The sequence below is a fragment of the Callithrix jacchus genome, chromosome 7 (genome assembly GCF_049354715.1).
Source record: "Callithrix jacchus isolate 240 chromosome 7, calJac240_pri, whole genome shotgun sequence".
NCBI classification, from domain to species: Eukaryota; Metazoa; Chordata; class Mammalia; order Primates; family Cebidae; genus Callithrix; species Callithrix jacchus.
In genome coordinates this window covers 146127211-146154522 of record NC_133508.1, presented here as the reverse complement: position 1 = coordinate 146154522, position 27312 = coordinate 146127211, and the positions used below count along the sequence as shown (strand labels likewise).

General features: G+C 37.4%; 2 protein-coding genes and 1 long non-coding RNA gene across 16 annotated transcripts in view; 1 reads left to right on the top strand and 2 right to left on the bottom strand.

The window, feature by feature from the left end:
- SLC71A1 (solute carrier family 71 member 1) overlaps positions 1 to 7803 on the bottom strand; it is a 57467-nt gene extending 49664 nt beyond the window's left edge. For all 3 annotated transcript variants that reach the window (XM_078332686.1, XM_035252311.2, XM_035252312.2), the window contains exon 1: positions 7582 to 7803. Coding sequence is in view for 2 of the 3 variants with exons in the window: in XM_035252311.2 (XP_035108202.1) it covers positions 7582 to 7665 (84 nt within the window). In the remaining variant the exon portion in view is untranslated. The remainder of the gene's footprint in view (positions 1 to 7581) is intronic.
- Positions 7804 to 7859: 56 nt separating this feature from the next.
- Positions 7860 to 27312, top strand: part of LOC118143070 (uncharacterized) — a 140901-nt gene continuing 121448 nt past the window's right edge. For 9 of the 10 annotated variants that reach the window (XR_013520305.1, XR_013520304.1, XR_013520307.1 and 6 more), the window contains exons 1-2: positions 7860 to 7984; positions 24396 to 24480. This is a non-coding gene — a long non-coding RNA (uncharacterized LOC118143070). Of the gene's footprint in view, positions 7985 to 10490; positions 15137 to 24395; positions 24481 to 27312 lie in introns of those variants that run through there. The other variant, XR_013520313.1, reaches the window with a different exon arrangement.
- Positions 7932 to 27312, bottom strand: part of SLC35A3 (solute carrier family 35 member A3) — a 66161-nt gene continuing 46780 nt past the window's right edge. For 2 of the 3 annotated variants that reach the window (XM_002764002.8, XM_008991011.6), the window contains exons 7-8: positions 26769 to 26902; positions 17222 to 21646 (exon numbers count right to left, since the gene is read on the bottom strand). In XM_002764002.8, the coding sequence (XP_002764048.2) occupies positions 21556 to 21646; positions 26769 to 26902 (225 nt within the window). In that variant the 3' untranslated portion in view covers positions 17222 to 21555. Of the gene's footprint in view, positions 8199 to 17221; positions 21647 to 26768; positions 26903 to 27312 lie in introns of those variants that run through there. The other variant, XM_035252320.3, reaches the window with a different exon arrangement.

Sequence of the window (27312 nt, the reverse complement as noted above, 5' to 3'; positions counted from 1 at the left end):
GGTACTGGTATAAAAACAGACCAATGGAACAGAACAGGTAACCCAGAAATAAAGCAAAATACTTATAGTCGGCCAGGCACAGTGGCTCATGCCTGTAATCTCAGCACTTTGGAAGGCCAACGCAGGTGGATCACCTCAGGTCAGTAGTTTGAGTCCAGTCTGGCCAACATGGTGATAACTTCTCTCTACTAAAAATACAAAAGATCACGCCATTGCACTCCAGCCTAGAGAACAAGAGCAAAACTCCCATCTCAAAAAAAAAAAAAAAGGAATAATCAACAGAGTAAATAGACAACCCATAGAGAGGGAAAAACTATGCGCAAACTATCTACCTGACAAAGGACTAGTATCCAGAACCTACAAGGAAGTCAAATCAGCAAGAAAAAAAAAAAACAATCCCATCAAAAGCGAGAAGGACATGAATAGGCACTTTTAAAAAAATATGCAGTCAACAAACATATGAAAAGATGTTCAGTATCACCAATTATCAGAGAAATGCAAATTAAAACAAAAAGTAAAATGCATCTTACTCCTGCAAGAATGGCCATAATTAAGTAATAAAAAATTAAGAGATGGTGTGGATGTGGTGACAAGTAAACACTTTTACACTGCTGGTGGGAACGTAAACTAGTACAACCACTATGGAAAACAGTATGGCAATTCCTTAGAGAACTAAAAGTAGAACTACTATTGGATCCAGCAATCCCACTACTGGGTACCCACCCAAAGTAAAAGAAGTCATTATATGAAAAAGACACATGTACATGCATGTTTATAGCAGCACAATTCACAACTGCAAAGATATGGAACCAACGCAAGTACCCACTGACCAACAAGTGGATAAAGGAAACATTATATAAACACTGTTGAATACTTAGCCATAAAAAGGAATGAAATAATGTCTTTTGCAGAAAGTTGGATGGAACTGGAGGCCATCATTCCTGTAAGTAATTCAGGAATGGAAAACCAAATGTATGTTCTCACAAGTGAGAGTTCAGCTATGAGGACACAAAGGCATAAGAGTGATATAATGAACTTCGAGGATGGGGGGAAAGTTGAGTGGGATAAAAGACTAAATATTGGGTACAGTATACATTCCTCAGGTGACAGGTGCACTAAAATCTCAGAAATCACCACTAATGAACTTGTTCATGTAACCAAAACCCACCTGTACCCCAAAACTACTAAAATATTTTAAAAATAATAAATTTTATTTCATTTTTTTTTTTTTATAGTCAGGGTTTCACTGTGTTAGTCAGGCTGGTCTCGAACTCCCGACCTCAGGTGATCCGTCCACCTCAGCCTCCCAAAGTGCTGGGATTACAGGCGTTAGCCACCGTGCCCGGCATAAATTTTAAAAATAAAGTAAAGCTTGAATGGAAAAAGACATAGACGCTTTATATACTTGTCCCTCCTGATCCATTCTATTGTTTCCCACATCTGGATGGAAGAAATGTATTATTGATTCTCTAAAAAAGCAGGGCAGTGGGAGGAATATTTCTTTGTTATAAAGTACTAGAAATGTTGAGAGCTATATTATATCCATATTCATCGCTTCTTGATGTACCCTGGCTGAAACTGTCAACTGTTACTTTGTTTGACTGACACAATTCAAAATAATGCTGAAAGACAACCAGAGCTCTTTATAATTGAAACTTTTAAATAATACAAACTTGTCAGAATGTTACCCAAAGAAAGTTACACTTTTTACTTAAACTTTAAACTTTCAGTAGCTGCGAGGGAGTTACATTTCAACTGTAGGTGAATTTCTAACTGTATGAGGATGAACTAGATACATACAGTAATCTGAAAAAAATACTGCGTATTAATTTATCCCCAAACACACCAACCTACATTAAACACTGAACCATGGAGGTAAGGAGTTAAGTAATTTATGATGCTGTCTGCCACACACCTGCCAAAGACAATCTATACACCCTGTTTCTAGACTTTTTGAAAAGCACCGTAGGGCCATGCGCGGTGGCTCACACTTGTAATCCCACCTTGGGAGGCTGAGGTGGTGGATCACCTGAGGTCAGGAGTTCGAGACCAGTCTAGCCAACATGGTAAAACCTCGTCTGTACTAAAAAAAATACAGAAAGTAACCAGGCATGGTGGCACATGCCTATAATCCCAGTGATTTGGGAGGCTGAGACGGGACAATCACTTGAACCTGGAAGGCAGAGGTTGCAGTGGGCCAAGATCACACCATTGCACTCCAGCCTGGGCAACAAGAGTGAAACCCCGGCCAGGTGCGGTGGTTCACGCCTGTAATCCCAGCACTTTGGGAGGCCGAGGTGGGTGGATCACGAGGTCAAGATATCTAGACCATCCTGGTCAACATGGTGAAACCCCGTCTCTACTAAAGATACAAAAAATTAGCTGGGCATGGTGGCGCGTGCCTGAAATCCCAGCTACTCAGGAGGCTGAGGCAGGAGAATTGCTTGAACCCAGGAGGAGGAGGTTGCAGTGAGCCGAGATCGCGCCATTGCACTCCAGCCTGGGTAACAAGAGCGAAACTCCGTCTCAAAAAAAAAAAAAGAAAAACAGAAAGAAAAAAAAAGAAAAGCACCATGGGCCCTTCTCATAGTTTTTGCATGCTAGCAACCAAAGGATATTTAACAACTCTCTGGGTCTATAAAGGCCCTACATCCTGAGAGCTATCCTGCCACTACTTCAGCCATCCTTGCAGGTAGAGTCCAAAGGGTTAGAGCTTTGGTCCTGCTTTTGAAATGGCTGCTGACTCCTATTTAATTAAAATCAGAGATGCCAAGAAAAAAAATCTGGTGGCTGGTCCGAAGGTAGTGAGTTATCTCAATTGATTGTTCACAGTCAGTTACAGATCCAACTCCTTGTCTACTCTTTCCCCGCTTCTCACTACTGCACTTGACTAGTCTAAAATAAAAAAATTAAAAATAAAAAAATCTGGTGCTCTGCTTATCCAGGGATATGCACTTCATTTTCAAATGATATACCAATTTTACTTTTTTCAGGTATTTCCAACCATGCAATTCACATATGCCTTGCTTTCTATCAAATCTTTAAAGTCATTGTACCAATTCACTTCTGAAAGAACAATACATTTTCCACTTTGCCAGAGATGTAGTCCCACAATTGTATTGCCAAAATAAAGATATTTTTAAATGAGCACATTTTAAAAGAATAAGGAAAATTCCAATTTGAATAATGTAAATAACTCCTTAGCTCTTAGTCTCTAACAGGAATGCTTAAAAACAAGTGGTAATGCTTTAATAAAACAAAACAGAATTCTAGTATTCAAAAATGTCAGAATGTATTTTTATTTCAGCTGTCTTAAATGCCTACACTGAAATATTACATACATACCAAAATGTTACATACATTAAAACTTGTAACTAAAAACTTTTTTTTTTTTTGAAATAGAGTTTCACTCCATCAGCCAGGCTGGAATGCAGTGGTGGGATCTCACTGCAATCTCGGCCTCCCAGGTTCAAGTGATTCTCGTGCCTTGGCCTCCTGAGTAGCTGGGATTACAGGTGTCCACCACCACACTCGGCTAATTTTTGTATTTTTGGTAAAGACGGGGTTTCACCATGTTGGCCAGGCTGGTCTTGGACTCCTGGCCTCAAGTGAATCACCCACATTGGCCTCCCAAAGTGTTGGGATTATAGGCATGAGCCACTGCTCATGCCTTAAAAACTATTTCAGTGTATGGATGCTTTAAAAACAAATTAACTAATATGATCACTTTCATCAGTGAAGTAGTATAGAGTATACGATTAAATACTGAATGTAATCTGTGGAACCAGGAGTACTATATACTGCTTCATTCCTGGCCTCGAGTGATCCGCCCACATTGGCCAGGCTGGTCTCGAACTCTTAACCTTAGGTGATCCTCCCGCCATGGCCTCCCAAAGTGCTGGGATTACAGGCATGAGCCACCGTGTCCAGCCAATGTGGGTGGATCACTTGAGGCCAGGAGTCCAAGACCAACCTGGCCAACATGGTGAAACCCCATCTTTACCAAATATACAAAAATTAGCTGGGTGTGGTGGTGCTCTTAAACTTTTCGAAAGTATGGACCTTTTGGGACTCTTCCAAGAAGCATGCAGTCAAAAGAAAAGTTTGCAAACAACTCCAGGGTGAACAGACCCAGGTTAAAAACTCCCAATATACTCTTGTGGGTAAAAAGTTATTTGCACATTAAAGTAAGATTATTTGAGGGCTATCTCTATACAACAAAAGGGGGAGTATATGCTAAAAAAGAAAACATATGATGCTTCATTTCTACTTAATGGCACTTGTGTTATGAGGGTCATTATGGTGTTGTAATGTAAAGCTTGGATGATGTTCCTGATTATCTGAAAAACAGATATAGAAAACCTATACAGGACTTAAATAATTTTCATTGAACATGCTGCCATAACTTAGATTATCCTTGGTTAAGAAATAAAAGTCACTTATTTCTAATTCTTAGTTTATAACATATATTAATGTAGCTAAAATTGTATATAATCAATAAAACCAACCTTATTTTTATTAAAAAAACTCCCAATCCGAAACACACCTTCATATAATGTATTTTAATTGTGTCTATTCAAATAGGCAGCCTACTTGTTAGCTTTATCCTGGCCTGGCTTTTCATTCAGCTGAATGAAATACAATTTCAAAAAAATATATAGTAACTTATGATTAATCTGGTCCATTTAGAAGGATTTCCTCAATCATTAAAAACTACAAATTTGCTCTAATTTTTGGATAAATCATTAACAACTCTTACCAGTTTTGTTTATAAATATTTAAACTGGCCAAACAGGCTTACATTTATGTTATTAGCAGAATGACCAAGAGAAAAAATTTTATTAACATTGTTGAAAACTAGAAAGAAATCAAAAGGGGATCAAATCAGTACCACTGACCAGGTATGTGAAATACTGTTCACAACCTGTCATGTACTGGCCACAGAGCCTCAGACACCTGACTCTGAATCAAAGTTAATCTACCCGCTTGTGGAACTTTCTAAAATCTCTAACACTCTAAGGTCAACAGCAGTAGCACTAAAACATTCTATGATATGATGAATTAAAAAACACACAAGAATAAAATATCAAATGGCAATTTTTTCCCTTTCTTTAAAAATGTTCATAAATAGTAGTCTGATCTATTTTAAGTAGAAAGGTAGACAAGCAAATATTATTTTACAATCATTTCTATGATTATAATAGTTATAGTTTTAAAATTTAAGTCTGGGATGGATTAAAATACAAATAATGGAAAATATTCCCCTGACATTTATTGAAATATATCCTTTGATTATGTATTAGAATAAACAAAATTGGCTGGACAAGGTGGCTCACGCCTGTAATCCCAGCACTTTGCGAGGCTGAGGCAGGAGGATCACCTAAGGTCAGGAGTTCGAGACAAGCCTGGCCAACACAGTGAAGCCCTGTCTCTACTAAAAATACAAAAAAATTAGCCGGGGTGGTGGTGGGCACCTGTAATCCCAGCTGCTCGGGAGGCTGAAGCAGGCGAAATCTCTTGAACCCGAAAGGCGGACGTTGCAGTGAGCTGAGAACACACCACTGCACTCCAGTTTGGGGGACAACAGTGAAACTCCATCTCAAAAAATAAAAATAAATAAAATTACAATAAAAATTCATCTAGGAATGTACTAGTACAAAATAAAAGTGTTTTTATCAGTTTAAAATTCACACACTAGGCCCTGTGTGATTCAAACATACAAAACAAAGCCCCTATTCTAAAGGATTGCCCGATGCTCCTAGAATAGAGAAATATTAACTGTATAAAGATGAGAAATTATAATAGCCCCCATGTTCATAGCCCTCAAGGAAAGTCTTTATTATTTGTTCTATGTGAAACCTATTGTTGTTGCAAACATTTTATTTTGTATACTAAAGCAGGCTAAGAATTAAATACAACCTTAATAAAGAACAGGACAAGAAAGTTTAAAAACAATCTTTTCCAAAAGTCACATGATTTGGAAAGAAAGCATCTGCTGTAAAGCAAACCAAACAAAACCCCAAAGAGAGGTAATAAAATTGAACTTTCCAAGGAAAAGGAAGCTGTGTTTCTTAATCACCGTTCATTCTTACATTTTGCAAAAAATACTCATCTTAAACATCACTTGGTCTTACAAAATACAATCCTTCATTGCCACTATTTTGTAGATTTTATAAAGAATGTAAAATACTGTCTTTTTCTAAAGGTTGACAAAGGCAACAGTATTTTTCTCCCCACGTAGTTCTTACCTACTTGGTCAAAAGAGCTATGACTCTTCATAACCCATCTAATCAAAGTAATGTTTTAATTAATCAAGTTCAATGAAAAGAACTTGAGGAATTGCCAAGTTTCTTTTTTCAATAAATGTCAAAGCTATGACATGTAATAAATTTGATAAACTAGTAATATATTCTGCAGTCATTACATATGTCCCAAGTTTTCTAAATTTTGGTATATAGACTGGGCTGTGTTCTGAAATCTCATTAAATGTCACGGTTTTCAAGTGAATTCAGCAAAGCCTCAGTGGTGGCCTACTTACACATTTAGTGCTAGCAGTTGATCAGGGCTCCAATAAAATATAAACAGAAATGGAAGTAACAGAACCATTTCTGCACACTTTTCAGGTAAGTGAAACATATATTATCACCTTTCCATTCTATTTCCGAACGTGGTATCAGCGGATGCAACAATGACCACAGAGTGTAGCAACACAGAAATCTAAGCATAAAAAAGTACAGGTTCTTTTTTTTCTTTTCCCAATTAAAAACCCTACGTCCCCTGCTGGTTAACTACAGCACACTGCATAAAGTTTTCTGTGATGACAACTGTTTCTAAAAAGCAAACCTTTCTTCCTTTCAAAGTGTCTTCCTCAGATCCATAGGTCATGATTGATTCCAGTACTTCTGATGTTAAGGCACATGGTGATGACTTTTCTTTGAAAACTAGCGGGTTCGAATCTAGGCCCCAGTGCCCTAGTGTCTGCCGTTATGCTTCCAACTCCGGGAAGTGAGGGAAGCCCACCTCGCGACAGGGTTTACCTACAGTAAGCAGCCCAGAGCCGGAGCAGCGACGCAGAGGGACTTGGAAACAGAAAGCGAACGTACTATGGGGCCGCAGCGGATCGCCGCGCCAGACGCAACCCGGTTAGCAACATATGGGAGAGCAGGGATGGTTCCCAGACCCTTGACAAGCGCGGTGACGGCTCCGCGGGGCCTGGCGGCGGAGGCGACGCGAGGTTGCGGCGGCGAGGGGCGCGGCGGACCGGTGGTCCGCTGGGGGAGCCCGGCACATTCCTCCCCGCGGCGGAGGCGCACGTGGGGCTCGAGGCCGCAGGGCCTGCAGAGGCGGCCGGAGTAGAGGGCGGCAGGTGCGGGAGAAAAAGAAGACGGGCCCCGGAGGCCGCAGGCCCGAGCAGGGGAGGATGATTCCCGGAGCGAAGGCATGCGGGTCCGCGAGCCCAAGACACCTGCACCGCGGACGGAGTGGGGAAGTCAAAGGCGTCTAGAGACGGCAGTGTCAGGGTCTGAAGGAGAGACCGGATGGGAGCCCCAGGGACGCTCGCCGGCGCGGAACTCAGCTCACCGTGCCTCCGTCCTTAATGATGATCTTCTTGGCCAGCATGATACTGCGGTTCGCGGCCCGTTTCTTCTTCTTCCCCTGGGTCATTTTACCATCCTCGATTCCTGGCGCTGCTGCAGCCACTCCCAGGGCGGCCGGCTCCAGCGGCGAGTCCCGTCCCGCCACTACTGCCGGGCCGAGCCGCTCCGGGCGCCCGCCGCCATCTTGAGGGCCCGGCCAGCCTCCGGCGGCGCGCGTCACAATCGTGCGATCAGCCGACAAGCGCGCCCCGCCCCGCCCACGTGATGCCACCCCGCCCTCTCGCCCGCCGGCCGGCTCCTTATTCGTCGCGCGTGCTGCTGGCTACCTGTACAGCTCCATGCTCCGCCTACACCAGCTCCCTAAATCCTCACAACGGTTCTGGACGGTAGGAAGTCGTTATTGTCCCCCTCTCTTCACAGATGGGGGGAATTTGTTTCAAAAAGTTGTTACCTGCTCACGGAAACGGCTGATAAATGGTGGCACCGGAATTCTAATCAGAAGTCCTAAGTTACTAGCATAATCTCCAGCTGTGTTATAATCAAGACAGCAACGGAAGGGAACCGTAAAGAAGAAACCATTTTCCATAAGTAGTGGGTAACCTAAGAGATAAAGATAAGGTGATGTTTCAGAAACAGTCACCCAGGCTGGAAGGCAGTGGTGCCATCATGGCCCCCTGCAGCCTCGAATATCTGGGCTCAAATGATCGTTCTGCCTCAGCCTCCCAAGCGTCTGGAACTACAAATGCACACCACCATGCCTGGCTAATTTTAATTTTTCTTTTGTAAAGACAGAGTCTGGCTATGTTGACCAGGCTGGTTTCAAACCTGGCCTCAAGAGATACTTGCTTCTCCCAAAATGCTGGGATTACAAGGTGTGAACCCCCGCCAAGCCTCACCTGCAACTTTTTAGTTGACATCCAACTTAAAGCTCTTTAGAGAAAGTAATATGATAGATTTTATAACTCAATTCCCAGGGGCTTGTTTTGAATGGAAGTAGAAGGCTGATAATTTATTGTGTGGTTACTCTGATTTTCATAGCCCCTGAAAGTCATAGTTATCCAACTATGCCAGTTTTATCAGCCTTATGAACTGCTTATTGTTCAGTCATTCAAAAAACCTTTAATGGGTGCCTCTATGTGTTTTTCAGTATTTTATTAGATGCCAGGGATACATCAATAAATGAGAGAATATTTATCTGCATGGAGCTTACATTCTAGTGGGAGACACAGTTACAAAACAGAAGAAAGGTAATTGCAGATTGCAGTAAATGCTGTTGGAAATAATGTAGTAAGAGAAATTTAACACATACTAAATGTCCAGAATGTCCCAGACTTTGTGCTAGATTCTAGGCTGCAATAATAAACAACAGAGATCAGTCCTGTTCTAACAGGCCTATTGTGTATGAACTTGTGGCTTTGTATGTGATTTGGGTTGTGAATACAGCTGGCCCTCAGTATCCTTCTATGGATTCAACCATCCTCAGAATAAAAATATTTTTTAAAACCCCACAAAACAATAAAAAAAAGTAAAAAATACAGTATGACTATACAGCATTACATTGTATTAAGTACTATAAATAATCTAGAGATGATGTATGTGGGAAGATAAGCAAATAACTATGCCATTTTATGTAAGGGGACTTGAGCATCCACTGATTTTGATAGCCACGGGAATCCCACAACCAAGTCCCACTCCCCTCCCGCATATGGAGGGATGACCGTGTTCACAAACTTCACACTAAGAGATTGATATGTCAGGGTTCTTTGGTTAAGATCCACAGAAACTAACACTGGCTAACAAACTAGCACTCGCTAACATAAGCAAAAGGGAATTATTTCGAAGAATACTGGGAGTTTTGAAAATTAATGGGAAGGCCAAGAATCAGGCTTGGAAATAAGCAGAAACCAATGTTTGGAAAGTCCATGAGAAAAGCTCATAAGGCACCTTAAAAGGGAGTGGGATTCCTTGGAAAGAATGGCAAGTGGCCAAAAGTAAAAGATTCCTAAAGAAACAAGATTGTATCACAGAATCCAAATCCCAACTCCACTGTGAACAATTTACTAAAGAAACTGCACTTCACCATGCTAAAAGAAGCGGGTCCTCTTTAACTAAAAACTGAGTAAGTCACCCCATCCCTTCTACCCTCCTTCTAGAGAACCACCTGTTATTGCTGATTCAAGAAAATCCTGCACATTTAATCATGAATAGAAAAGCCAACAAAAATACAAGACTATTAGAAAAAAATGGAAAATGAAAACTTTTCAATCAATAGAAAATACTAACCTCTAGAAAATAGGAAGCAGAGGAAAATTATATACCACTCCAACATGAATATCATTTAATAAGTAACTGCAGATATAAAAGGACACAGCAAATAAAAATTTTAAAACTCAGTAGTAAGATGTAAAATGAGAGCTGATCAAACAGGCAATATACTAAAAAGATAAAATATCTAAAAATGAAAACTACAGGGTACCTGAGAAATACAAATAGAAGTAAAGTAAGAAACACAGAGAAGAAGAATAAAAAAGCTATGACAACAAAAATGACATAAAAAGGATCGGAGATAAAATAATACAGAAAAAATTATCTGGGCCTCTAGGTAAAAACAACAAACAAAATGTCATTTCCAAAAGGGAAAAAAATCAAGTGGTGCCACACTTCTTGATAATAACACCAAGCAATATAACACTGAAGCAAAAATTCAGACAAACTCAAGGAAATGTTTGCCAAGGATTTTCTATGTGGCCAAGCTGTACTTTAAGTATCTAGGCTCCACAACTCAGAGACTATTGCACAGTACTTACAATATTCAAGCCCTCCTTGAATACTCTACAGAAGAGCTTCATCTAGCCAAGGGTTGACTGGAGAGACTTCAGGTAAGTATCAATAGGGCGTTAAACATCTTTTTTAAATTTTAATTAATTTTATAACAAAGCTGGGGATTAGGATGGGAAAACAGTATAAATATTATATGTTCTAATCAAATAGAAATAAGACAACTACAAAAAATATGGAGACGGCTGGGTGTGGCAGCTCATGCCTGTAAGCCCAGGACTTTGGGAGGCCGAGGCAGGTGGATCACCTGAGGTCAGGAGTTTGAGACCAGCCTGACCAACATGGAGAAACGCCATCTACTAAAAATACAAAATTACCTGGGTGTGGTGACACATGCCTGTAATTCCAGCTACTCGGGAGGCTGAGGCAGGAGAATCACTTGAACCTGGGAGCCAAGATCACTCCATTGTACTCCAGTATGGACAACAAAGTGACACTCCGTCTCAAAAATAAATAAATATATATATGAAGAGATAATATGTTCACCAACTGTCACAGATAATTAGCATCATTTAAAGCTGTCAAATTAAATAGTAAAGGACTCGACAGGTAAACCAGGGACTCTAAACGCATTACATAAAATGTCATCAGGATAAATTGTAACTAACACACAAACCTTTCTAAACATCCAAAGAAATTTTACAAAGACCTCATGTTGTGAAAGAGGCACAGTAAGTATAGCAATATGCATCTTTGTTTGCCTTTTAGAAAGAAACACATGAAAAATAAATCAGAAAACTAATAAAAATAAATACCTATAGCAGATGATTTTAAGGGCTAGGTATGAGAGCCAGTCTTCTCAGAGTATACTTTTCATATAAAACTTTTCTTTTTCTCTTTTTAAATTTATTTGTTATTGTTTGTAGAGACAGGATCTCACTCTGTTGCCCAGGCTGGTCTTGAACTCCTGATCTTAAGTGATACTCCCACCTCAAACTCCCAAAGTGCTGGGATTACAGGCGTGAGCCACTGCACTTGGCCATGTTGCTAAATTTTAATTGTAAATGTTAATTAAAATTCACGATCTTTTAAAATTGTATTTCCTAGCTCTGTCCACTAAAATGGCCTAGAAGCAATGACATATCAGTTACAATGGATTCTATAATAAATTCCATTTACTGGCTAGAAAAAAATAAATCCCACTCCCCTTAAAAGGAACAGGGCTCCTTCGAGAATTAGCTGATAATCCAGGTTTGGAACAAGACAAGTACAAGGTAAGCCTCAGATTTCTTGTGCCTGAAGCAAGAAAGGACTAGAAGACTAATGTGGTCATCTTTAAAAACATAAGAGCTAGCTTGCTGTGACTTCCACGAGCTAGAGGCTCACAATATATATAAGCAAAAAAAAGAACTGTGACCAGTTGGCTATAATATATTAAATAATTTTTTAAAAATTCATGAAGACATAGTCATTTTTTAAAGAGAGGTATTGTAGAAACAGAGGGAAATACGCTTTTTTATTTTTAAAAAAGAATATAAATGAATAAATGTAGAAGAAATTTAGAGCATTAAAAAAAAATGAATCATCATTTTGCACCCCAGTGTAATGAATGATTCAGTCAAGAATCATCAGCTGATGCTTAGCTGAATACCCTGGTGCCAAAACATTACTCTCTAGATTACTAAATGCGAAAAAATGACCTTTACCATGGGGAGAACTTTACATCACCTTTACCATGGTATAGTAATCATCTTAACCAAATAATCCATTACCAACATTAATAACGAGATAATCTGTGCCTTTTAATGTGATACAATATAAAATCTGTGAAATATTTTTACCCAGTACATTTAAACTGAAGGTAATCAAACCTAAAGACTTGACTTCCAGTTCAAAGGGCATGAAAGGAATAAAGGGAATGAATCAAACCACACAGATCCAGAATAGGAGCAAAGTAACTCTGGTCCTTCAAAAAGTACTATCATGGAGAGAAAAGTCTCTAGGGGTAGCATTTTGAGACTCTTGGTATAAAAAAGCCATTGGGAGTGGTGGTGTAGGAAGGGGACTTCTAGACCAAAAGAGACAATCAAATACAAAACATTAACCTTGATTCTACCCTGGTTCCAAAATAAAAAAGCTATAAGAAATCATTTTTGAGACAATTGGGAATACAGTTGACTCTTGAACAACAGATTTGAACTGTGTAGGTCCACTTATATGCAGATTTTTTTTCAGCCAAATGCAAATGGAAAACACAGTATTTGCAGGATGTGAAACCCACCCAGAGGGCGGGCTGACTTTTCCTATTCGAGGTTTTCCCTTACGGACAGGAGTGTGCCCAGATCTTGGTATACACAAGGTGAGGGTTCTGAAACCAATCCCTCACCTTTACAAAGGGGCAACTGTATTTGAATTTGAACTTAGATGAAGTGACCTGAATTAATTTAAATTTTATAAGGTGCAATAATATGGCACTGAGGTTAATTAAGAAAATGTCCGCATCTTTAGGTCACGCATGCTGGAGTATATAGGGGTAAAATATCCCAACAAAGATAAAGCTAGTGTGGCAAAATGTTAATAATGGTTGGATTTAGGTGGTAGACCAGTCTTTCAAATTTTTTGTATGCTGCAAAATGAAAAGCTGGAGGAAATTTAATTTAGAAAAAAGTTATTTAATAATGCCACATATGTGAGTTCATGGAGGTAACCATGAGTTTTTTAAACCTAAATTGGCACAATTTGTCATAGTATGATTGAAGCCATTAAAATGGCAATATTATAAAAACAACATATTGAAAACAAAATGAAATTGGCACGTGAGAGAATTGAGAAACATAATATGAAATAATGGAAATTTGAGGCATTATGTATATATAATATACAAAATAAGTGTCAAGTTTTAAAATTCTAGAATTCATAGCAATATGACTGGAACAGACATAAAATGAAATGGGCACACATCTTTCATGATTTTCTATAATTCTCTCGTCACTCAGGAAATATTACCCTGCCTTGGCTATATTAAAAAGACCTTTTGAAGCAGCATGTATATATTAAAAAAGCACTTAGCATCATCAATGCTAAATTTACTATCCAAGCAGAATAAAATAAAACTTTAGCCTAAAAGGAAAAACTTAATAAACCTTATTAGAAATCATGTTTGTACATGCAGTATCTTTTAAAAGAGCAAACACAGATACACAGATTTTGTTTAAAACACACAAGTCTGATTAGTACTAAGCAAACCTCTTAAATACGCTACATTTAAAGCTGGGGTGTCCAATCTTTTGGCTTCTCTAGGCCACCCTGAAAGAATTGTCTTGGGCCACAAATAAAATGCAGTAACACTAACTATAGCTGATGAGCTTTAAAAAGAATTACAGAAAAAAATCTCGTAATGTTTTAAGAAAGTTTACGAATTTGTGTTGGGCCACATTCAAAGCCATCCTGGGCTGCATGAAGCCCGTAGGCTGCGCATTCGACAAGCTAAAGTATATTTTAACAAATGAATTTTCAGATGATTGTCACAAAACACCGTAACACAACCATTATTCTTTTAAATCTTCAGTGAGTTCTACCTTTAAAAAGAAGCAAGTGTGTATCTAAGACAAATTGTATATTTCCAAAAGAACACCATGTTATTTGTTTTAAAGAAATTACCTCTAACATTTTAGAAATCCCAAATGAATGAATGAAAATGAATGCACAAATGAAAACACCTGATTCTCAGGTCAAATGGAGGAAAATGTGATACAAACACTAGTGAAGCCCTACTGGGAGCAAAAGTAACAACTGGTTATCAGGTTTTAGCTCTTCCTTGTAATGGTGATAGGTAATGGCTAATTTAAAATTAGTTCAAAATTGTATATTAATATACAATACAGATAAAAGGTTTATAAACCATATTTTAAATTTGTCCTTAAAATAGTCCAGCATTTATCGTTGTCATTAAACATCAGAACTGAAAATTAAATGACAATACTATACTCTCTCTATATATCTATATGTGTTAATCTGGTATCTGATTATAAATATATTTCCACACTAGATTCATGTTATGTTCAGGGTTATTTGACAGAAATTCTAAAATTAAAAATGACAATGTATAAATTAAAAGTCTCTGGGCCCGGTGCAGTGGCTCACTCCTGTAATCCCAGCATTTTGGGAGGTTGAGGCAGGCAGATCACCTGAGGTCAGGAGTTCAAGACCAGCCTGGCCAACATGGCGAAACCCTGTTTCTACTAAAAATACAAAAATTAGCAGGCATGGTGGTAGGTGTTGGTAAGCCCAGCTACTTGGGAGTCTGAGGCAGAATTGCTTGAACCTGGGAGGCGGAGGCTGTACTGATCGTGATTGTGCCACTGAACTCCAGCCTGGTTGACAGAGTGAGACTCCGTCAAAAAAAAAAAATCTCTGAAAATAATTGCTATTGTTTGTATCAACCTCATCAATTCAGGAGGATGTATATAGAGATGAACCATCATTGCATAGTAAGAAATTTGGCCCATCCAAACAAAGTTCTGGTCTAAGTCTTTGGGAGGTCCCAGTGATAGGATTATCTTTATTATTCAGGGTAGGTTCCTCAGACAATACCTGACAGTGTATGCTAAGAAGACAATCTCTAGTGAGACCCTGAAGTCTTGATATCAGCCAGATCTCCAGGGAGAGGCAGATGTTGGAAAGTGAGGACTACATGGGCAAAAAAGCAACCAACCATGCCAAATAATAGAGCCTCAATAAAATCTGGACACCGAAGCTAGGTGAGCTTCCCTGAATGGCAACACTATGTGTGTACTGTTGAACACTGTGGTCAGGAGTGGATAACACCTTCCATGACTCTACAAGAACAGGACACTGAAGAGCCTCAAGTTTGGACCACTCCTACCTAGACTCTGCTTTATGTGTCACTTCCTTTGGCTGGTTTTAATTTGTATTTCCTTTCTCTGTATAATAGCTTTCAGTAAGTTTTATATTTCTAGCCAGAACTAAGGGTAAACTTGGGAAACCCCTGATTTTGCAATGACCAAAACACTCAACCACAGTAGAAGCTCAAATCTTTGGTAAATGAAGGTAATTTATTTCTTCCTTGCTATTTTATTTTCTGGAGTGTATATGTAGTCAGTCCTGCCTTAAAGGAATTCTCTTTTAAAAAACAGTAAGACCAGTATGGGCTGGGTGTGGTGGCTCACACCTGTAATCCCAACATTTTGGGAGGCCCAGGCAGGCGCATCACTTGAGCTCGAGAGGTTGAGACCAACCTGGGCAACATGATGAAACCCATCTCTACAAAAAAAATACAAAAGTTAGCTGCTTGTGGTATCACGCACCTGTAGTCTCAGCTACTTGGGGGACTGTGGCTCCTGGGAGGATCACTCACACTCACGCTGTCAAAGCTGCAGTGGGCTAAGATTGTGACACTGCACTCCAGCGTAGGCAACAGGAGTAAGATCTTGTCTCAAAAAACAAAACAAAACAAAACAAAATAAAAAACCCCCGACCAGTATGATTACTAATGCTAGTCACTATCAGTCTCTTTTGAAAGGCATATTGGCCGGGTGCCATGGCTCACCCTTGTAATCCCAGCACTTTGGGAGGCTGAGGTGGGCAGATCACCTGAGATCAGGAGTTCGAGACCATTCTGGCCAACACGGTGAAACCCCATCTCTACTAAAAATACAAAAATTAGCCAAGCATGGTGGCACTGCCTGTAATCCCAGCTACTAGGGAGGATGAGTCAGGAGAACTGCTTGAACCCAGGGGACAGAGGTTGTAGTGAGCTAAGATTGCACCACTGCAGCCTGGGCGACAGAGTGAGATTCCATCTCAAAAAAAAAAGAAGGCAGTATTATCTATAAGATTCAGATTATAACATACTTTTGCATAGCACTGGGACTTGAGGATTGTGATATATTTCCAACAAAAGAAGTATTATAATATAAAAAAGATAATTAAATATTTTAAGTTAGTGCTTTTCATGAGAGGTCACCAAAGAAAAATGTACATTTTTGAAAGGCTGGCATTTTAGTGATTTTTTTTTTTACAAAGTATTTTGTGTAAGGTTACTTCAGTAGTAAATACAGGACTAAAATCCTGTGTATTATCACGATTGATCGTCATGCATTCAATTGACGGTCACAACTGAAGCAATTACATTCAAATTATGAAGAATAATTACTTAACCTTGAGGCTAGCCTAAAGATATTTAAAACAAAAAACCTGTTAGGCTGTTACTAACATATAGAAAGATAAATTCTAACTAGTTTAAATAAACCCGGTCTTTCTTTTTTTGTTGTTTGGCTTTTTGTTTTGTTTGTTTTTTTGAGACACAGTCTTACTGTCACTCAGGCTGGAATGCAGTAGTATCATCATGGTTTACTGCAGCCTCAACTGGCTGGGCTCAAGCTATCCTCCTGCCTCAGCCTCCTGAGTAGCTGGGCCCACAGGTGCATGCCAATACACCCAGATAATTTTTGTAGAAACAAGGTCTCCATATGTTGCCCAGGCTGGCCTCAAACTCATGGGCTCAAGCAATTCTTCTGCCTTGGCTTCCCAAAGTGTTGGGATTACAGGAATGAGCCACTGGACCTGGCCAACCCAGTCTTTCATGCTGAGTATAGGCTAGAGAAAAGGAAGAAAGATCACATATGATAGTGATAGAGGTACTACAGAGCAAGAGAAAAAAATCAGCAGTTCATTTTTGATATATATAGAGAGAAGACTAATTAATAGGTTAGGTCATAGACAAAGGTAAATAGGAAAATAAGGACATATAGAAAAATATTTGTATAGTTCTTTATGAAAATAATCTATTCCAATAAATCTGTTAAATAGGTAATAGCTGGATACCAAAAAATGACAAGAGAAATTTATTTAAAAAGCTGTTTAACAAAAGATCACTTTATACATTCCTTTGAATAATGTCCATAAAAAATTTAAATATACAAATTACATTCTCAAACCCAAAAGAACCTTTCTAAACAAAGGAAATACAGATATAGACAGTCAGGATCCAAATTATTTCTAAAAGTTTTTAAATTACAGTAAATTATATTTTGTAATAACAAATGAAACAACAAACTGACAGTTTTATACAATTGTTAAAGTTTCAAAAAGCCCAATGATGGAGCAATGGTACCACAATTAGTTAAGTAAGTACTGTTCACAAATCTTTATGCTTTTGTAATATAATTATTTTAATTGTTACTGAATTTAAAGAGCAAATGTTGAAACAACCAAAAAAATAGAAGTGTATTTATTTCTAAACATCCTAATTTTGCTCATATGTCCAAAGTTGTGAAGTACAGGAACACCCTCCAGAAGAATCAGGTATTTGGTAAAGCAAGGCACATAGGACCAGATTTTGATAAAAGTGCTTGTTTTCTGCTCCTGTAACTACTTTAAATACCTGGAGATTCTTAAGATGACTTTCAATATAGCATAAATAACTTTTATAAGCCTTTTTTATGTAAAGCATACACCCATAGTAGTTAAATATTATAATAGTGAATGTGTAAATTACATGAGTGATGCTAAACCCTTAAGAAAAAAACCTACCTCAGTTTAATGACTATACAATGACATTTTAAAAGTTCAATAATTTGATATGTAAGGATAATCAGTATTACAGTAACTAATTGTAGAGAACACAATTAGTTTCCTTTCAGATTATATCTCCTTAGAATCTAAATATCAAACTCCCTTTCCTTCTATGAAATTATGTGACATTCAGTATAAATTGATGTAAACATTTAAGTTTTGCATCTCTAAATTATATAATCTACCATAAAAGCAGCCTGCCTACATTTCTAAAATCACTTATTGAAGAATTGATAATATACTATTACTGTGTCAAAACATCCATCGGTTACATTTCAAACTTTTCTTCCCAAATACAATATTCTTAATTTTTTTTTTTTTTTCCTGAGATGGAGTCTCGCTCTGTTGCCCAGGCTGGAGTGCAGTGGTGTGATTTCAGCTCACTGCAACCTCCACCTCCCAAGATCAAGTGATTCTCCTGCCTCAGCCTCCTGAGTAGCTGGGATTACAGGTGCACGCTACCATGCCCAGCTAATTTTTATATTTTTTAGTAGAGATGGGGTTTCTTCACGTTGGTCAGGCTGGTCTCGAACTTGTGACCTTGTGATCTGCCCACCTCAGCCTTCCAAAGTGCTGGGATTACGGGCATGAGCCACTGTGCCCAGCCCATATTCTTAATTTTTAAAAGAACTATCAATTGGCACTCTTCTACCATGAGTTAGCACATTTTCACATTGAACAAAGTAGTTGTGTGATAACAAATTAAAAGTATAGGAATTTAAATAATGAAGGAGTCATCATTATAAAAGCTTGATACAGTAAGGCCTGTGGAGGTCATCAAAATACACATCACACACACGAGGAAATGGCATTATCTGTATATGTGATATAATCCTAGGACACAGGTCCACCTTCTCATTTATGATTACTTTTTTGTGAATTAAAAATTATGAATGACATAGCCCAATCTCTAATAAACATTTTCAAACACACTAGAAAAGCAAAATATAAATTATGCCTGTCTAATAAAATTGTGCTTTGAAAATATACTTGACTGCTTTGTCCGTTTTTACAACTCTTGTTTACATTTTTATAACTTTTGTTAGGAATCTTGAAAATTGTGTTTAGATACCTAAAAACGTGTTACTACTGTAACTAACATCTAATATCCAAAAATTTACCTGTATAATTTTTTAAATTATTAAAATAGAAACAGACTAACCCTGACCAATTAAATGTGAATACACACTGTATTAATACATAAGTACTCAACCAATACTTCGATGTGCGCTAAACATGAATCATTATATTTAGTCTTAAATTCTGTGCATATACAGAACTTAGATTTTACTTAGCAGGAGGTAATAATGTAAGTCTGAATATTATGGCAATCTAAAACTACCATGTTCAAAATGTGGTGAACTTATTAAACAAATACTCTAAAGGCTGGTTAATGAAAATCATGTTGGGCATCCAGAAAGTTTGCTTGGTACCAATTTGGAATCACCACCAAATTGATTTTAAAGATTTTGTAATTTTAAATGCTTTTAAACTTTGGATGGAACTGATGAGACCTGCAATCTGTAGACTATGACTACAAAAACAAGGTAACACTGCCAGTTCATGTTAGGCAAGTGTACCCAACAGTTTGTAACATGGTATTTTTGAGCCAAATTCATTTTAATAAAATCCATGAGAGCTATATAAAAATACTTATTTTTTACAGTTTTTATATATATTAGAACAGACTTTAAAAATATATACAGTATGGGCTGGACACAGTGGCTCACACCTGTAATCCCAGCACTTCGGAAGGCTGAGGCAGGCGGATCACTTGAGGTCAGGGATTCGAGACCAGCTTGGCCAAGATGGTGAAACCCCATCTCTACTAAAAACAAAAAAAATTTCCTGGTCATGGTGGGGCAAGCCAGTAGTCTCAGCTACTTGGGAGGCTGAGGCTGGAGAATTTCTTGAACCCGGGAGGTAGAGGTTGCAGTGAGCCAAGATTACGTCACTGCACTCCAGCCTGGGTGACAGAACAAGACTCCATCTCAAAAAACAAAACAAAACAAAAAATATATATATACAGACACATACATACACACACACACACACACACACACAGTATGAATGAAATGAAAAAAGTAAAATACTTCCTATACTTAGTAATTCTGTCGACAGTCAATAATTAAACCCATATTCAAATTATAGAATTTTTGCCCATCAAATCACTTTACCATTTCTACCATATTCTCTCTCCCTTGAACCAATGTATTAAGTAACTCATGTAATCTGCATCTTCAGCTCCAGTGTTAATTAAAAAGGAAAAAAAAAAACCACTATTTTAAAGCAAAATGGTGGCTCCTTCTCAGCAGCTTTTATGGGAACACAGAAAGGGAATTAAAATTTGGCTACCTCTCCCAGTCATGTGATGAGAGTATTCCTGGGAACATTAGGTTTATGAGAGACCTAAAAAGCTCTTCTGAGTAGCCTCAAATTTAAAATTATAGTGCTGTTTAAAATAATGTAATATGGCAATCTGGAATGTCTCCAAGAAAAGTCATTTGGTCTCAGTCTCTGACATCTGTACTATTATATTTGTTTGAGTGTTGTTTTTGTCAATAGTTGTAGATTAAAGAAGTTTTTACAGATCAGTGAGTAAAAGGTTCATTTAATAACTTTCTAACTGTATATAATATATGCTTGATAGTTCAAAATTCTCCTAATGTAAATATTATACAATAATTATTTTAAATTATTAAATCCTTTTAAATTACATTTTGAAAATTTAATGGTAATTACACACAAATTTTAATTTAAAATAATATTAGGGATTTATCTGATTTACAGAAATAAAATGCAGTTAAGAGATTAAGGGCTAACCTCCATTACTATAAAACTCACTGGCTACTATTTAGCACGGGAGCAACTGGATTGCTTTCAGCAGTATTGAAGCACTAAAATAACTTAAAATTCATATGGAGAAATAGTGTGTATCTCTCTACATTAAATTTAGATATAATATTTATTCTCTGACAAATCATACCCAGAATAGTACTTTATTAATATTTAGGTAACTGAACAAAAACCATTTAGCAATCCTTCATTTAGTAATCTTTTGTATAAATATAAAAATCTCTGATAAGTGAAATGTTTTTTCAAATTATACTTCTATTTTTTCACAGCTTTATAGGTAATTATAATTTTCAAACTTTGAATATTTCATGTGATTTGATATAGCTGTACAGAAAGAGTATGATAAAAACATTTAATAAGATTAAATCTAATTTGCAAAAATTGATATTTGACATTTGTTGTGTGCTCTTGCAAAGAGTGCATAGAACATTTCTGCAGCAATCAAAAAAGGTAAAATCTTTTTAAACTCAGATTTCAAGTTTCCTCTAATATTCCTTCTAATTCTAATCCCTGGAAATACTCTCAAGTTTTGATTTCTAGATGCAATGTGTTTTGTTACATATACACATATTTTATCCTTAAACTTTGATATTTTTAACCATTTAAACAATATGATCGGATTCAGCATGATGATATCTTCACAGACTCTGTAGCAGTCCTCTGTGCAAGATTAATGTCGAGATTCCTAGTGCACCATCGTGAAAAACCAGTTAAAGATAGTATACAACTAAGCTTTAGTGGGATTTCCTGCAGGTTTGGGATCATAACCATATAAGAAAGTAGCTGTTATTACAAGGATGGCTCCAAGGAAAAAGACACTGAATAAGACGAAGACAAAATAAAAAAGAGAAAATCAGATTAAAAGCAAAACAAATTCCTTCTATTTCCTTACTATAAAAACAATTATAATTTGGGGCAAAATGTTCCAGTAACATGGCTAAAAACTCTTGAGTACTTACTACATTCCAGGTATCTGGCTAAGTGCTTTATATGCATTGTTTCATTGAATTCTCACAACTCTATGAAGATGTACTAGTATTATCTTCATTTTTTACATATGAAGAAACAGTTTTAAAGAATTTAACTTGTCTAAAATCCCATAACTTCAAGAGGAAGTTTCATCTTAATAGAGATTTTAAGTTTTACCTTAATAGAGATTTTTGTATGCAACACATTCAATAACAAAAGGTCTTAATTCTTTAGTTGAACATATGAAAGGAAAATTTTTATGTTAAACCAAGGTAAAGTTTAGTTTAAAATCCACGATAATGGGCAAAACTCAGAACCAATTTTTATAGGATGCTTTACAAAAGGAAATTTCATTAAATACAGGGAATTCTTGGTTTCCTCTTTATCCTATATACCTATAGATATAGTCTACCTTACAATAAATTGGAAATGAATTTAGACTGGATGTGTAAACCAGACTACAAATATTAATTTTTTTTTTTTTTTTTGGAGACAAATATCACTCTTGTTCCCCAGGCTGGAGTGCAATGGCGTGATCTTGGCTCGCTGCAACCTTTGCATCCTGGGATCAAGAGAGTCTCCTGTCTCAGCCTCTTGAGTAGCTGAGATTACAGGCATGTGCCACCACACACAGCTAATTTTGTATTTTTAGTAGAGACGGGGTTTCACCATGTTGGTCAGGCTGGTCTCGAACTCCTGACCTCAGGTGATCCTCTTGCATTGGCCCCCAAAAGTGCTAGGATTACAAGCGTGAGCTACCACACCCGGGCATGCATGCATTCATTTATTTAAAGACAGGGTCTCACTCTGTTGTCCAAGCTCTGGAATGCAGTGCTGCTATCATGGCTCATTGCAGCCTCCACCTCCTGGTTCAAGCAATCCTCCCAACTCAGTCTCCTAAGTAGCTGGGACTACAGGTGCAAACCACCCCACCTGGCTAATTTTTCTATTTTTTTGTAGAGCCAAGGTCTTACTTTGTTGCCCAGGCTGATCTTGAACTCCTGGGCTCAAGTGATCTGCCTCAGACTCCCAATGTGCTGGGATTATAGGCATGAGACACTGTGCCCAACCTGAATCTTAACTTTATTATTTTTTTGAGACGGAGTCTCACTCTATTGCCCAGGCTGGAGTGCAGTGATGTGATCTCAGTTCACTGCAAACTCCACCTCCCAGGTTCAAGCAATTCTCCTGCCTCAGCCTCCGAGTACCTGGGATTACAGGTGTGTGCCACCACACCTGGCTAATTTTTTGTATTTTTAGTAGAGATGGGGTTTTACCATGTTGGCCAGGCTGTTCTCGAACTCCTGACCTAAAGTGATCTGCCCGCCTCGGCCTTCCAAAGTGGAATCTTAACTTTTAATGTGTACATTTTAAAAATGCTATTATAGAGACATAAGTTTTGCTTTTGAAATTTCTATTAATAGTTCAAAGCTATGCTCCTGTTTTTTTTAATTGTCTATAAATGAAAAATAATTACTAATTATTACTAAAAGACCCTTCATAATAAGGTCCCCACAAACTCATCCTCCCACTTCATGCCACCCAGTCTATAATTCAGCCACTCCACTCAGGGAACACAGCATATCCTTTCACGACAGTGTCTTTAGAGATACTATTCCCTCTGTCCACAGTTTCCTTGCCTCTAAAGAAAAATAATTCAGGTCTAGGAGGCACAACTGCCCTATCATAACACTTACCACACTTTCATTAAATGATACATTATTCACAGGTCCACTCCCCTGCTCAACCATGTGCTCTTCATTCACTGTGGTGCCCACAGGGCCTAGCATATATAGGGAGCTCAGTAATTATCTGTTATGGTTAATAACTAGATTTGACTTGATGCAAATGGTTAACTTTTCAAAAGACCTGAATGCAGCTATACATATAAGATTATTAGGATAACATAAAACATCCTATAATGTATCTTGAAGAAACTGCTACCACATTAATATTTGGTAATTATTAATTACTAGATACTGTCTTCATCAGTCATTATGAACTATTCTTAGCTTTCTGGAAGTCCGCAATAGCATGGACTGAAAGTTCATGCTCAACTGAAAGATTATATGATCTACCTTCGTATCCACTGCAGGATTCCTTTCTATGTCTTTAGCAGGATGTACTTGAATACTGACCTGTTTTTTAAGCCAGCAATTTTTAGATGGTTCTGAGAGAGAAAACTGTCTTAGGAAAAAATTATCAGAATGTAATGATTATTTCAAGGATTTGAGCATCCTCTAACAGATTATGTATACTTCTATTGTTGCATTGATCATACTGTTGTAATTTATTCATGTCTGTCTCTCCAATCACTGTGATGACCTTGAAGACAAGAAATGGTGTCTCATTCATGCACTCCTTTTCCAGGAGCTAGCACAGTGGCCAGCAGGCACATAGTAGACACTTAATAAACTTTTGATAAAAGAATAAGCGACCCTAAATGAAAGAATGGTAATACCAATAAGCAAAATAACAAGCACAAGAAAAATAATTTAGAAAAGTGGGTACTAGTGATATTATATCAGCAGAGATATCTAACAGTCAATAGAATAAAGGGATCTAGAGTTTACATGAAATTTAAACTTATCTTCATAGAGAAGACAGATACGACATGGCAGTGGATGAGATGGCCAAGAGAGTAAGCAAGGATTGACAAGTTACCAAAGGGACAATCAGAAAGGTAAGTACAGGCATACCCTTTCAGAGAAGCCAAAACAAACAAACAAAAACCCTGCTTCAGGAGGTGGAATGGGGCCAATGGCAAATATTACATTTAGAATAGAATTGAATGAAGATTGAGAAAATGTCATTAGATTTATTATTGAAAATGGGTTCTTCACAAAAGTAAGATGCATAAAGATAGAGTACTTAGTTATCTATTTTAGGAAAAATCCAACTTCCCCATCTGGCTTGGTGTCCTGAACATATTCTCAAAACATTCATTCATTCATTCATTCAATAATAGCAGTATCATTGTCTTTTCTCTTACTGTCTTCAACCCAACAAACCTTATATATTTCCTCAGAAACATAATTCACAGGCAGGCGTATATCTCACTGCCAAACTACTACTCTTTGTCCCTCTGTTGGTTTACTTGTTCATTTATTTGTTTTTTCCCTGCATAATTCAAAGATTTAATTACCTCAGCTTTACATATGGCTCAGTTTTTTTTAAAAGGTATGCTTTTTAAAGTAAAATCTAAAAATCTGAAAGTTCCAAACATTCTCAAGTTATATTAAACCATATACTTTCCTCATCTAATGAACAGGAATAAGATTCAGATTAAGAAATTAAGACATAAGTGTTCACTGTTAGTCTAGTCTCACTAGCTAAGTGTTTCATTTCCATACCAAGCTGAAAACAGAAATGCTTTAAATTTTGTCTCATAAGAACTACAGATGTCAACATGTATGTTCCACATCTATTGTCTAGATTGCTAAAAAAGAATTAAAACCATAAATGTTCAATATAAAAATATAAAAAGCATATTATATTTTTCTAGTGCCAAATTCCAACCATAATCCTATTTTACTCTCAAAAACAAAAATGAGTTAGGCACACTGAGTCAGGCACACTGAGTTAGGCACTGTGCCACTGAGTCAGGCACAGTGGCATATGCCTATAATCCCAGCACTCTGAGAGGCAGAGGTAGGAGGATTGCTTGAGGTAAGGAGTTCAAGATCAGCCTGGGCAACACAACACATCTACAGTCCCAGCTATCCAGGAGGCTGAGGCAGGAGGATTGCTTGAGCCCAGGAACCTGAAGCTGCAATGAGCTATGATCATGCCACTGCACTGCAGACTGGGTGACAAACTGAGATCCTATCTCAAAAATATAAATATATAAATAATAAACAAACAAATAAATAAATAAATACATAAAAGATCCTTGGGAGATTCCAAAGATTAGAGATTGAGAAAATCAGGAGAGGAGTAAAGTTGGAGGAAAACCAAGAGTGGTGTCCTGGAAGCAATTAATATATAATCCCATTAGTCTGAGATTACAAACAAAAAATTAGAATTTTCAATACCATCTGTAATGGATATTAATTACACTCAATTTTTCCTGTTGCTATCTTCTCCCTTAACATCCACAAAACTACAGAGTACCGGGTCTCCTGCCTCGCCTATAAGTCCTTCCGTAATTCCTTTCCAAACTGCTCTTCCTGCCACCACCTAATTGAGTTTCCTCATGAGCCACATTCTCTATATAAACTATCTTCTTTTTGAGACGGAGTTTCGCTCTTGTTACCCAGGCTGGAGTGCAATGGCATGATCTCGGCTCACCGCAACCTCCGCCTCCTGGGTTCAGGCAATTCTCCTGCCCCAGCCTCCTGAGTAGCTGGGATTAGAGGCACGCACCACCATGCCCAGCTAATTTTTGGGTTCAGGCAATTCTCCTCCCTCAGCCTCCTGAGTAGCTGGGATTACAGGCACGCGCCACCGTGCCCAGCTAATTTTTTGTAATTTTTAGTAGAGACGGGGTTTCACCTTGTTGACCAGGATGGTCTCGATCTCTTGACCTCGTGATCCACCCGCCTCGGCCTCCCAAAGTGCTGGGATTACAGGCTTGAGCCACTGTACCCGACCTAAACTATCTTCTTCAAGGAAGTCATACACTCACCTGACTTTAGTTATCTAAATTCTGTATTTTAAAAATGTCATTCATTATATGACTTATTTTTATGACTTTATATGACATTAATTTTTTTATATGACTTTTTACTTTGTAGGGAAAATATTCAGATTTATTTATTTGGAAAATTCTGGCCAGACAAATTTGTATAAAAAACTTTTCTGGAGACTTTCTTTCATGAATTTAATTTGAAATATTTTTTAAAACATAGTTAAATAAATTTTTTAAATTATATTTCAATGATTCTTCAAATTTACCAGATCACCTTACAAATAATTCTAATATTTCTATATACTTTTTGGGATTTAAAGAAATAGAGAAGAATATTTTACCTGGTTGGCACAAAATCTTGAAGCCAAAAATAGGAGATCAGTGTTGATAATATTATAGATAATGAGGTTGCAAATCCTTTTAAAATATTATCTGCATACTTAATAACAGCAGCTATTACAAGGCCTCCAAGTGCCTGCAGAAGTTTTAAAAAAATATTTTTTAAACACATATATAAAACTGTATTTCCAAACAATTTCATTATTTAATAAAGCTTTAGGCTTTTGTCCTATAAATTCAATCTCATTATAGTAAGGGATTTATTTTAAACATCTCTTATAACCAATAGACTTCTAGGTTTTGTTCAATAGCCCTCTTATTTCAAAAGGCATTTAATAAAAGTATCTACCAGGACAATCTGCAGTTTGTTATAATGGAGTTTGACCATATTACAAATAAAATGTCTATCGTTATCTAATTTAGTAATTAAACATCACTTGTTTGACAAATATGGGAGGACTGGTCACTCTAAATAGTGAAATATTTTTACTTTTGAGTAAAATTAGTAATTGGAGTCATGTCACAGCCTTTCAATGCCCTCTTAAC